We start from the raw sequence: 13,390 nt of genomic DNA, 5'->3' as shown, positions 1-13,390 counted from the left end.
GAAATAAAAACCACTGTCACCTACATTACAGCGCCAATCACATTATGTAGAATATAGGGCACTTATAATGTGGTGACAGAGCCTCTTTAACCAGACATGCAATGTAACAGTGGATATTCCAGCTAAAACATCTTTCAGCCAATTATCTTGTGTCTTCGGCCATCTGTAGTTAGCTACCGTTATAAAGTGAGTAGTTATCAAATATGAAAGATAAAGAGACAGAATAAATAAAACATGACTTGCTATCTGCTGCTCAATGTCTATATTTATCTGGAAACTGCAGATAATTTATCTAATCTACTGCGGCTGAGACTCATGACATAGCTAAAGACTGATACTGTGGCAAGAGCTTGTGAAGATCAAAACCCACATTGATCCGGACAATGAACTCTGATCATCATTATGATATTCTTATCAGCCCCACTTACAAATTATCCGGTTCAGAGCTGAAGGAATCAGCGTTAATTAAAAGGCGGTTCATGAGAGAGTTCACTGGTAAAGATGCAGTCATTCCCGGTCTCATGCCTACAAGTAACAAAAGACGTTGTGTTACTGTTATACTATTTGGCCTTTTCAGACTCTTAATAAAAGTCTATGAATATCTCACTTGGGTACATGTGGTCCCCTTGAGAGTTGGCATTAGGAAGCGATGCAGTGGCTCCTGCGGAGAGGCTGACTTTGCTGGGAGTTTTTTCTGGCTTGGAACCTGCAATTGCAGCCAAAATAAAGCATTCACATGTAACAGAAGAACTGGTAGCATCAATATTACTATCCTCTGTTCATATAGCCCCAAAGGCTATGTTCACCTTTGAAATTTGTATTTTTTTTAAAATAAAAATGTGTATCGGTGCAACTTAGTAATTACTTTTTATTAAAGAGGATCTGTCACCAGTTTATTAATTCCCTATCTCCTAACTAATCTAATAGGCGCTTTGCTGCTGATAACTAGTGTGGTTTGTTTTAAAAAAAAACTTATTATTTAATGTGGCTCTAAGGCTATGTTCACACGGAGTATTTTGGGGGAGGAATATCTGCCTCAAAATTCCGTTTGGAACTTTGAGGCAGATATTCCTCTCCCTGCACGCCGATTTTCGCGGCGATTATCGCGCCGTTTTTCGCCCACGGCCATTGAGCGCTGCGGGCATAAAACAGCGAGAAATACGCTTTCTCCTGCCTCCCATTGAAGTCAATGGGAGGTCAGAGGCGGAAGCGCCCGAAGATAGGGCATGTCGCTTCTTTTTCCCGCGAGGCAGTTTTACTGCTCGCGGGAAAAAGACGCCGACGCCTCCCATTGAAATCAATGGGAGGCGTTCTCGGGCCGTTTTTGCCGAGATTTGCGACGCGGTTTCTGCGTCAAAAAACTCGGCAAAATACCCCGTGTGAACATAGCCTTATAGCCAAATAGGAGGTGACTCTTTCTCCTCACTCTGGGCGGTGTAATGTTTTCTGTATGACGCTGTCCAATCAGCATACAGCTTCTCCCCCTCCCTGCCCAGCAACACAGAGTGATCATATAGTATACAGCTTCCATTCCCGACTGTGTATTCAACTGGCAATATCTCCGGTTGTGTCACAGCTGCGATCCTGGTGTCATATGAAAGATTAGAATCACCTCTTTCATATGCCACCGCTGTTCTAGGTGGTCCACAGCCGCAGATATGGCTATTTGAAGTGATCCCCCTTCCCTCCAGCCTCAGTCTCTCACACTGTGTGAAGCAGCTTCATGCTGATAGGACAGCGTCAGAGGCTGTGAGGAGGCTCCGCCTCAGGAGAATCTCTGGTGTTAACTCCCAGTTGTTTAATAAAGGCTCATTTACATATTTAGAATAAAGATCATAACTTTAAAAATAATAAACGTTTTGGGACACAATTTTCAGTAGAATTATCAGTGTGACAGCGCCTATTAGATTAGCTAGGAGATTGGGCATTACTAAACTAGTGACAGATCCTCTTCAAAGATGTACATAGCCTTTAACATTATCCACAGCACAGTGCAATCTGGGGAAATCAGTAAACATACAAACAATTCACATGTCAGCTGAACTTACCCTAAGCTTCATTCAAATTATCGGTTATTAAATTATTATTACATTCTAGAGCAGAACGAGATGCCCATCCAAAATCCTAAACATCTCCTTTTTTTAAAAATTATTATTATTATGCATTATTGTATTTCATATAGAAATCAGTCGCTTGTAATTCTCCCAAAAGACAAGTACAAACACATCAACCATAAAGTAAGGAGAATTACCTCTACTTGATCCTCTTATCCTTGGCAATGCATTCCCACTCTGCACATTCACAGTACTTATAATGTTGAGTTCCTTGCCATCCTCAGTAGTAAAGGGCAAGAAAAAATCTTCACTACTCGGAGTCTGTGCATTCTGTTCATCAACAGCTGCAAGGAAAGTAACCAGCACGAAGAATGTGACAAACTCCAAAAAGAAACAGCACAATGGATCTGACTGTACGACGACATAAGAGAAGAGTGAATCTCTGAAAACATTATTCGCAAACTTCCTGGCATAGAGCTCTATTTCAAGCATATAAAACTAGGGAGGCTGAAATGGTGAAGTACGGATCCATATTTCAGCCTCCAAAATGCAGATGAAGCTAATTTTAACGGATACGTTTGTCTGTAATCATGATCAAAATAAAAAATGTACTTAAAGGGGTTGTCTACGCACAGACAACTGATGACCTATCCACAGGACAGGTCATCAGAATATGATCGGTGGGAGTCAGGCATCCGGATTTCGCAGCGATCAGCTGCTACGGCTGCCTCCCGCATGCGGGAATCAGAATAGCGGACGAGCTGCAGTACGGCCCTATGCAGTAGTCGGAGCCATCTCCTTCCGGCTCCGAATACTGTATACCCTTCGTAACATCCGGCACCCGGAACATCGGATCGGTGTGGGGTCCGGTTGTCGGACCCCCACCGATCATATACTGATGACCTATCCTGTAGATAGGTCATCAGTTGACTGTGCGTGGACAAGCCATTTAATTAAAGTTTGAGCATATGTTCTGCCCTGTAAATAAGACCGTATTTACCTGGCAATGAAGATATATGTATGTATGTGAGCATGAGAAAAAAGATCAAGTGAAATCATAAGAAAAGCGCACTTTACATTGGGGAATTTACAGGATGTCAGAGAGCACATACAGTACTAGTCCCCCACCCGGGAGTTTGGGGTTTCGGTGTTCCACTTCCACCTTCCTGCTGAGTTGGGCAGCTAGGCTGACCAGCAGGAGGAGAGTCCTGTCTGTCACACAATGTCCTATAATCCGTGTTACAAAGAGCAGCAATGCATATGACACCTCCCAAGTCCACGTCTGAGGGCTGTGCAGAAGCGATCAAAACCCACTGATTTAACTCTTCAGGCATGAGGTAGGTAAGAGGTACGTGTTGTTACCCCTCAAAAAAATAAACAATAACAATTACAACCCCTTTTGACTTGGAATCTTTTGGGCTATCTGTGGCTTCTCACCTCTCTCCCAAAATCACCTGTTTGACGAGCAAAGTTTTCGTCCACTATAATGTAGTATTGCATGACGGACATTCAAATGAATGGCCGCTCAGCAGGGACACCAGAGCCTGTCTGTTATTAGCTCTCCGCTCTGGCTCATAGAGGGGGGTCCAAAGCAGGGGACCACCTCCTGTAAAAATGATATGCCGTAATGGGGCACATGGACAGGGCTGGTCTTTGTGATACAACCCTTTTAAGCAGCTGTAGATGTACAGGGTAGCTCAAAAGATTCCATAGAAACAGCGGTCATGGAAAGCAGGAGAGAGCGATATTGTAGCATCCTATTCCACCCGGTTTATTATTTACTGTATTTGCTGGGGAATGAGGAGGTTTGGGAGTATTTATACAGGGGAAGGGGATCTACAGGTTGCTGGAAAGTGAAGAAGATGAGCTCTCCTCTAAGAAGATACATTGCAAAGTTTCATGTTCATATTCACATGCTACTGAAATTATTGATAGGTTCACTTTAACCCTTTCACAGTAAAAGACATATGTAATACATCATGACTTTAAATGCTTGCAGCGACTACAATATAAGTGCTATATAATTTAAAGCCCAGAATCTTGGCTTTCAAATGATTCGGAGGGGAATGCTGCAAGTGATGGCAAGAAGAAGAACACAGCTTTTCCTTATGTTATCTATCACTTTACTATACAGAGAGGTTATGTGCTTATACAGCTGTCACATGAAGGGAGTCTTTTTTAGGTTTCTTTCTACTAAAAGGGTGAGAGTATAAGCATTTGCACCCCCTTGGGCATAATCAGATCATTTGTTGACTCCGATTTCAATGTTTACTAATACATGGAAATTTTATGGTCTTAAAGTTTTAATGATTTTGTAAAAATATGTGCTTGTTGACATGCGCATAAGGGGCATGTATGAACTCTGTACATCTTGAACTTTTATTTTGTGTGTCTAAGGCTCTGCTAGGGTCAGACATTTAGCTACAAACAGGAATTTTTATGATTTTTTTGTTTTTGTTTTAGAAAATGTTATGATTTTATACAAAATTGCATGAAGGCATCCATGAGTGTAAAGTGCTGGGTGGAATGTTTACAACAAGCCATGTGTCTACTTTCAAAAATGATATGGTTAAAGGGAGTTCAATGTTTGTTTGTTTTTTATAATTCAGGTTTTTATTTGTACTTGTCAAAAACGTGAAATTTGCCCCCGCAGCAAAATGGCTATGTAGTCCTTTTTGCACATATGGAGTCATAGAGGGGGTCCTCTGTTTGGGACCTCCTTCTATGAGCCAGAGCGGAAAGATGCTCACAAAGAGTGGTTCTCGATCTGCAGGACTTGGCCCATCCATGTATTATAAAGTTAACCATTTATTTGAAAGGCAGAAACGTAATACTAAATTTTTACTGCAGTGGCCACTGCAGGGGAAACACAGGGATAACAGATCGCTGGGGATTAGAGAATGAGGACCCGTGGCAATCAGCGGATCGCCACAATATCCAGACTTTTCTTAGCAAACTGCATTTTAGCCTTTACTTTCAGATTGTCTACACTAGAGGTAACAATATCCATGGGACCAAGTTTGATCATAAATGACTTTTTAAAGGAAAACTCTGACCAGGTACCAACCCATTGTGGTTTTGGATATTTCTTACTTACCTTTCTCTGCCTGCTCTATTATCTGTCTGATCGCTTTCTTAAGGCTGTTAGCCCTGAGCATAAGCTGCTCCCGTGGCCGAAAACTCGGTTGTCGACCCGAAGAAGGAGAGATTGCTGCTGGACATGCCACGGTATCAGAGGACTCCTCTCCCTCTTCACTAATAGTAGGTGGGGGCTGAGAAAGAACTGAAGTAGCCTGAGACTCTTCATTTAAGGTGTTCAAGAGAGAGTCTAGCTTCTCCCTCAGAAGATTACACTGTAGAAATAAGAAAAAACACTTTTAAAAGAGACGTCTTAAGCAAGAGAATCATATACAGTACTTCCTTTTGCATGTCTGTCAATTCTTTATCAATAGTCAACACATTTCACTGTTTAAGTTAATAAAACTGTTGCTCAGCAGACGTGGTCAGATGCACACGATCATGACAGATGACACGCTGCACCAGTGTCACTGCTGTGACCCGTCCACGAATATAAAAATAATGGGTGAGAAGAAAGCAGTTAGGGAAAATCCAGATGATGGACTGATGGCTGTGTTCCAATTACATTCACTGAGGGAAGACCGAAAAAAATGAGCTCATGTGTTCATCACCATATTTTCCAGTCAGTAACAATTAATAACAGTAAAGGATGGCTAGAGGTTGTGGTGGAACCCAAAAAAAAAAAAAAAATACCTTTCCTGTCATTGTTTCAGATTCTTCACAACTCTCGGTCATTCTCTCGTATGCTTTTCCAACACGTGCAACAAAATCTTTTACCGTTTCGCAAAGGACTCTAAGAAAAAAGTAAATTAAAAAGCCTGTTTGTAAATACCAATGCAATCATTTATATTAGTCAATTAGGAAATGTTTTATTGTGTACCTAAAAAAATGTCAGTAAACTCTATACCAAACAAACACCTGAGCCCGTGTACTCTAACCATAAATACAAAAATACATGTTAAAATGTATTTTACAATTTACATTAGACAATTCTGATGCTTAAATGTCTGAGATAAACATTAGGATTTCTCCCGGCTTCATTACGGAGGATGAAAGATGGTGGAACCTACATCCTAACATCAGCTGCTACCTTTTAACCAGGTAAATACCAACCTAGTGGTGCCAGTGGGACCTCACGGATTATAGGCGTCCATGAGATATCTCCCTGTGGAATGGCCAGCTATAAAGAAGTTCTAAACTAATGGGAAGTTTATTTATATAGTGTAAAACAAAAAGACAACTTCGGTATTCCTATAATTACAGTTTTATTTTTAAAATTGTATTGAAACAAAAATATAATTTTAGAGGAGTGCCCTTTAAAAGGGATTGTCCTATCAGGAACCCACTGTTATGTCGTTCAAGCCTCCCACACAGGGATCCCCCCTGGATTAACCGGAGCAGAGAACTGATTGATAGAGGGGCTCCTATTTGGAGGACTCTGTGACACTATGTATTACATGTTCAAATGAACGGGTGCCGTATAATAGAGCAGCTGGACATTGGATAAAAATTTGCGACGCTGTAGGTTTCAGCAGCTGGATATTGGCTAGAAATGTGCCATAAAATGTTCAACTGAATTTCTGTCTGTCAATGCTACAAACGTTTCAGGAAAACTGTACGTTACCAGCCTTATGGTAAGACAAGTATAAAAGCAAGCTCCATTATAACATTTGATCCGTTGGCAATCAGCTCTTTGTGCTATAAACCTTAATTCATTGGCCAAAAACTTCCAACACAGATGACATTTTTAACATCTTATTGGGGAGTAATCGCTCTCTTGTATAAAAGAACATAATCAATAAATGTCCAGCAGTTTGACAAATTAGTTTATATCTTGTTTTGGCTGACATATACCTTGTGACAATTAGCCAACTTCAAAGCCCAAAGATTCACAAAACCTTCACTCACTATGTTAATTTTAGCCACACTCAAAATAATTTCTTATCAGTGTTTAATTTTAATAATCCCTTGTTTTTCTATTATTGTTGCTTAACGGTCAAACATATGGTAGTCATAAGGTCCAACTTGGTTATGAACCTGCCGGCTCTTAAAGGAAATAGACACCATTGACATGGAACATAATATTTACATGTCAGTGGTTACAGGTTGCAATCTTCATTTATTTTCAGACCCCCTGATATTCAGTTTGCAACTTGGTTCCTAGTTTCAGACTTTTTTCATGTGGACATGTCCCTGGATTAGTTCTGTGTGTCCAGGATGCTGTTACCTTCACTAGCTCTCATTTATCAGCACAGCTTAATTCCTGTACTGCTTTCTCCTTCTACAGCCCATTAGGGATCTCTAATCCATTGTGCTCAAAGATACTGATGCTGAGGAGTTTGTGATCCCCCCTCCTCCGCCTGCATAGTCTGCCATAGGTGCTACACAGACTGTGTAATCTCCTCCCCACCCCGTCCCCTAAAGACTGTGCTTTTCCCCCTATCTTGACTGATACAGTTCAGCCTGTGTGATCTGCCCTCCCTGAAGACTTGGATGCCCTCCTTCCTCTCCACACTTTAATCTGACAAATACCCCATTCTCTAACACTGAGAGAAGGGAGGGGGAGCAGATAGAGACAACACAGCCAGGAGCCCTGTGTTTAGGGATCTATGTCAGAATTAGCAGCACCTCCAGCCATGTACATGACACAGACTCCTCAATAAAAATGTTCTACCATTTTTCTTCTGTAGACTATTTAGAAAGTTGCTTTTAATTTTGCATTTAGGATGCAAATGAAAAATATAACAAATTTCAGTGCCAAGGTTCACACGGCCTTTAAATAAAACATAATATGTTATTATAGTTATTTAGAGTGGTGCTTACTTGGCTGATGAAATAACCACCGAGTGCTGGTCTGAGCTGAGAATCTGCGATAAGTGAGCAGCTACAGAGTCTTCATAGCCCAGAATTTTCTGCACCTGGATTAAGTAAATGAAACAAGCCTCTAGTAATCCAGGCTATACAGAAGGAAGGATTCGAGAGGAGCACAGTGATCTCATACCTCATATTCCTCATTTGGCTCTGTAGATGTACAAATATCTGGGACCCGAGCTGGAAGCTTTGTCTCATATACCATGATGCTCCACCTACAAAGTTTAAAACCATGAATGTGTTACAATTGGAAACTGGTCAGGAAAAAAAATAAAACACTTTTCTTAATCTCACCTATCCAGCATTTTAGTGCCAGCTCTCTCAAATTTTTCCAGAATCTGGGGAAGCTGAGTGTCATCATCACACGCAGAGCCCCAGCCAAGGACACGGGCCAAGTCATTTCCAGTGCCCAAGGGCAACACTCCCAACTGGCACTAAAAATGTGCAAAAAGCATGTTAACACTGAATTAATAACTCATGATTGGTGATTAATATTAATAGGATGAAAATATATGCATTTAAATTGAAGAAATAAAGGAATTTAATGTGTCTGAAATGAACCATTATAATGCCTACATACCTGTTTGTGTAGATTAAGGGTGTCTATTTCAGAAAGGACCCAGCCCACGCTACCATCACCGCCACACACCAATATTCTGAAGGTGTCAAACTTTTGAAACAAGCGTAAACTAGAGAGAGAAAAAAATCAGTGCATTAATTAACGTTACTGTACGCCAAGAATAGAAGTATGAAAAAAGTGTGGAAAAGCCGCATGGTCTTACCCCAGATGAGGTCCTCCATTCATCAAGTCAAACACTTGAGCGGGGTTAAGCAGCTGTTTGAAACGTCGCAGGAATTTCACTCCTTGGTTATCTCCACTCTTTGAATTTACAAAAACAAGCAGCGGACTAGTGCAGGAGGGGGGGCAAGTGGCCTTCCAGAACCCTGGAGAAGTCAATATGAAAGAGGTTACGCTATGCTGTACCATGTTCGATATAAACTCTAATCCGATACTCAAAGTGTAGCACACACATACCGTCAGAATCGATGCTGTTGAGGGCAGTTGGTGGAATTACTGACACTTTGCACTGTCCAAGAGGACACTTTTTTGGCAGAAGTTCTTTACACGAGGAGTGTACCTACAGTACAAAAACAAAAATACCAGTTATATACAGTAAGTCAAAATATCATGGAGAAAACAACTGGAAAATCGTACCAAACACTTCCTATGCAGGGGCACCCGACCACTGCAAACAATGGGGCAGATTCACTACTCATAGTGTGCCAGAGTTCTGGCTGAAATTGAGCCATATAACAGGTGCACATGCCGTGTGCCACATTTATGAAGTGCTTTAGAAACTTTTTGTCCCTCAATAGACAAGTGGGTGTGGCTTAGAGAGAAGGGGTGTGCCTTAACACGCAACACATTGCATTAAAATTATGTGCCACAAAAAAATGGTCTAAAGTAAGCCAACCAAGAGTTAGCATAAAGTTGGACAAAAGTGTCTGACATGTCTAAGAAGATGCACCAGATTTATCATACAGCGTGAGCCACTGTGATAAATGTGGTGCATTTTCTGCCAGCCTGGGCTAGTTTTAAGCCACCTAATTTTGACAGTACTGATAAAATCGACCCCAATGGATCTAATTTTTCTTCAATTAATTCCAGGTTATCGTAACACAATTACTGGAACATGATAAATGTAGTTTCCTTAAAATGACCATGAGATGGGAGGGGAAAGTTTTTTTTCTATTGTAGGTTCTTGGTTGTAAAGGTTAAAATTTTCAATAAGAAAAGTCACCAATCGGTGGGCCGCGAATACGACTGGAGGTCGCTGATGGGTTGCCCACAGGCCTGCCATGGCTGTAAGTCTATTCGGCCGCACTAGAGGCACGTCCTAATAGTCTGACTGTCAGTTCTACACTGAAAGGCAGCAATTTTTAGGTATACGAAGTATACCAAAGCATTATATAAGCGATCAAAGCATCGCATACTGAAGTCCACTAGTGGGACTAAAATAATAATAAAATGTCAAACAAAACTAAGTAAAAAAAACAAAAAAATTTTTTTCCATAAAAACTGTTTTAGGCTTTGTTCACATGTGCGTTGGGGTCCCGTTCTGACGGAGGTTTCCGTCAGAACGGGACCCTGAGCAGACACAAACTGACACCGACAAAAAAAAAAGAGGTTTCCGTCTCCATCACCATTGTTTTCAATGGTGACTGAGCCGATGCCCGTGGTTTCCGTTTGCCTCTTTTGTGCACCGGACCCGTCGTTTTGCAGGAAGCGATAGCGTAGTCGACTACGGTGTGTTTGTGTCTGCTCAGAACGGGACCCCAACGCAGATGTGAACAGAACCTTATTTTGTCAGTGTTTAAAAGAAAACAAAAAACACACGTTATTGCCGCGATCATACTGACCCGAACAATAAAGTTAATACGTTATTTAAACCTACCAGTGATTGATGGCTGCCATGTATCCATGCAGATACATGGTGGCTTTCAGTCACTGATGAGAGGGGCAGGTGGAGGTTGGAGCAAACGCTCCCCTCATAAATACAGGCGTCTAACTATGAGTCCGCTGTATTCTTTATTAGGATTTATTGGCCAAACTGCTCAACATTTTTTAAAACATGGCAGCACAGGGCACACAGATCTGCTTTATCATAAATACTTGAATTACAATTACTTAAAACTATTTTGCAATACTGGTAAATTATGTACAGACCAGGACTAATGCCAAATGCCAAGTTGCTTTTCTTAACTTGTTGAACTGTTGGCAGGGGCCACATCCTAAGTTGACTTACAATAAAAATAATATGGTTATTACACTACTTTTCAAAAGAACAACCTCACATTTCCAAACAACTACATCCAAAAGTTGTTATACTCTTAAAGGAACACTAAAAGTATAACACCACTAGCACCACTATTACGCAGATTAGCCGCACGCATTTCCTGTGACAAATACAGTACAATAAAGTACCAGCATAGTAAAGGCGATTTCAAGTTCTCTCATCTACACGATGCAGAATTTTTCCGCTCATACACTCCTCAACATTGAAATTGCAACACCAAGATGGAAAAGTTTTGGAATTGTGGAAATCACAAGATCGATAGACATGTTAATGTAAGGCCTTATTCACACAAACGTGTTATACGTCCGTGCTACGCGCGTCGCACGGACCTATGTTACGCGCGTCGCACGGACCTGTTAGTGAATGGGGCCGTTCAGACTGTCAGTGAATTTCACGCAGTGTATGTGCGCTGCGTAAAACTCATGACATGTCCTATACTTGCCCGTGTTTCACGCAGCACACACCCATTATTGAAGTCAATGGGTGCGTGCAAATCGCGCACGGCACACGGAAGCACTTTCGGGTGCCGCGCGTGATTTGTGCAACAGTAGTAAAAAGAATGAATGAAAACAGAAAAGCACCACGTGCTTTTCTGTTTGTAAACATACATACAGAGTGTCATAATGATGCCGGCTGCGCGAAAATCACGCAGTCACACACCATATGCTGATGCCACACAGACCTTTTGCGCGCGGAAAATGCAGCGTTTTTTGTGCGCGCAAAACGGACACGTCTGTGTGAATAAGGCCTTATGCAAATGATAAAAAAATTAAAACAAAATATTCCAAACATCTTGATTTATACAAGAACATATGAGAAAATAGACTCATCGCTGAAGAGGATAGACCTCCATTCCAGCCTCCACTGCAATCTTGCTATGCACCATGTAAGCCTTTGAGAGCGGTGGCGTGTGGTCAATGGAACAACTGTAGCTGGGTGTCTGGCTCATAGCCCAATGTCGTGCAAACGCCTTCTCATGGTCTGTGTCGACATTGTTGCTGCCCTAGGCTTGGGATGTGATGACCAATTTCACTTGCAGTACAGAATGGATCACTACACGTGATTATTCTAATCAGATGATCTTTCCATGTAGAGGTTCGTCTCTGTGCACCTTTTGTGGTCATTCCCATTTGTTGTAGTTCTCCAAACCTCCAGGACACGCAACGTTAAACAGTATTGACATCTCGGCCATGGTACGTATCGATCTGCTGGAGTGATAAACTAAAGTCTCCCAGTTCAAGGATTCTATCCCTCTCAGTTTGCGACAAGTGGCGATAACTGGTTCGTCTACGAACAGGAGGCATCGCACAATCATCCCACACCACTTGATCTGATTTTTGAGGCTTCATGTGGCTAAAAAACGTTACTTTTAATCTGGCGTTTATGCCCCCCACATGCCACAGATTGGAGCTCGGTGTTTGAAAATGTGATCATTTGCAGATCTTAGCAGCTACTTCCTCGATTTGCATAACCTTATGGCTTGCCCTTCTTGGTGATGCAATTCAATGTCGAGGAGTGGAAATTGACCTGTGGTGCGTTTTTCAAAATCCACAGCATGTCAATTAATCTTGCGTTTCTGGCTCAGATCTGTATGCGACAAATTTAGAAAAAGAATCCCAATCCTGTATCCACATCAAAATGTAAAAACCGCACCAAAAAAAACAAAACACGCATAAAGGAACGCACTATTAAGTGTCGATTTTATCTGCGGTCTTGATACTTATTTTCCGCATAAAATTCTGCAACATGTGCATGTAGCCTAAAGGCCTCATGCACATGACCGTAAAGATTTTTACTGTCCGCAAATATGGATTCGACGGCTACACATCCGTAGCCATCCGCAATTATGGAAGCGCCCATAGACTTCTATGGGTGAATCCGTGCCGCAATCCCGGACAAGAATAGGACATGTTCTTTAATTTGCGGATCATTTCTACGGCCTGGACACACATACGTAAATATACGAAAAGGTGTCCGTGGCCAATAGAAATGAATGGGTCCGCAATTCCATCCATAATTACGGATTCCGTAATTACGGATGAAAACTACAGTCGTGTGCACGGGGCCTAAGTAAACATAAAGGAAATAATAGCAACATATATCCTACAGACTACAGCAAACCACATAAAATAAGCACCTCAGCAATAACAAAAATATGGGTGTTAGCGTATTACACTACTAAGAGGTGATTTGGAAAACACAGAAATATTGAGTTATATCTAGATACCCTAATAAAAACCTACAACTTATATATAAAGGCAATGTATTTAAGTGGATCATGTATAAATATATCTATACAATTTATAATCACAGCTAAAATAGGACAATGAAAAACACCCAATAAAATAAACTCTGTTGAACAATGTAAAGGGCAGAATCAGATGTCATTTAACAATACATAACCACAAGATCAACAATCAATAAAGTGGAGGTAAATAAATAAAACAAGTAGCAAAGAAACAAACCATAGATCTATACCAATCCAGATTGTGTCATCAGAGGGAAGGCCATATCCAATACCAAACCAGA

General features: G+C 41.2%; 1 protein-coding gene across 2 annotated transcripts in view; it reads right to left on the bottom strand.

Moving 5' to 3' along the window:
- The window catches only part of DGKD (diacylglycerol kinase delta), a 109,447-nt gene that overhangs the window by 36,826 nt on the left and 59,231 nt on the right, over positions 1 to 13,390 (bottom strand). For both annotated transcript variants that reach the window (XM_075861395.1, XM_075861394.1), the window contains exons 8-18: positions 9,040 to 9,142; positions 8,786 to 8,948; positions 8,584 to 8,692; positions 8,298 to 8,437; positions 8,134 to 8,218; positions 7,956 to 8,050; positions 5,826 to 5,925; positions 5,152 to 5,407; positions 2,252 to 2,398; positions 608 to 706; positions 429 to 525 (exon numbers count right to left, since the gene is read on the bottom strand). In XM_075861395.1, the coding sequence (XP_075717510.1) occupies positions 429 to 525; positions 608 to 706; positions 2,252 to 2,398; positions 5,152 to 5,407; positions 5,826 to 5,925; positions 7,956 to 8,050; positions 8,134 to 8,218; positions 8,298 to 8,437; positions 8,584 to 8,692; positions 8,786 to 8,948; positions 9,040 to 9,142 (1,394 nt within the window). The remainder of the gene's footprint in view (positions 1 to 428; positions 526 to 607; positions 707 to 2,251; positions 2,399 to 5,151; positions 5,408 to 5,825; positions 5,926 to 7,955; positions 8,051 to 8,133; positions 8,219 to 8,297; positions 8,438 to 8,583; positions 8,693 to 8,785; positions 8,949 to 9,039; positions 9,143 to 13,390) is intronic.

This window comes from Rhinoderma darwinii, chromosome 4, assembly GCF_050947455.1.
Source record: "Rhinoderma darwinii isolate aRhiDar2 chromosome 4, aRhiDar2.hap1, whole genome shotgun sequence".
Classification (NCBI taxonomy): Eukaryota; Metazoa; Chordata; class Amphibia; order Anura; family Rhinodermatidae; genus Rhinoderma; species Rhinoderma darwinii.
This window is presented reverse-complemented; position numbering and strand designations above follow the sequence as displayed.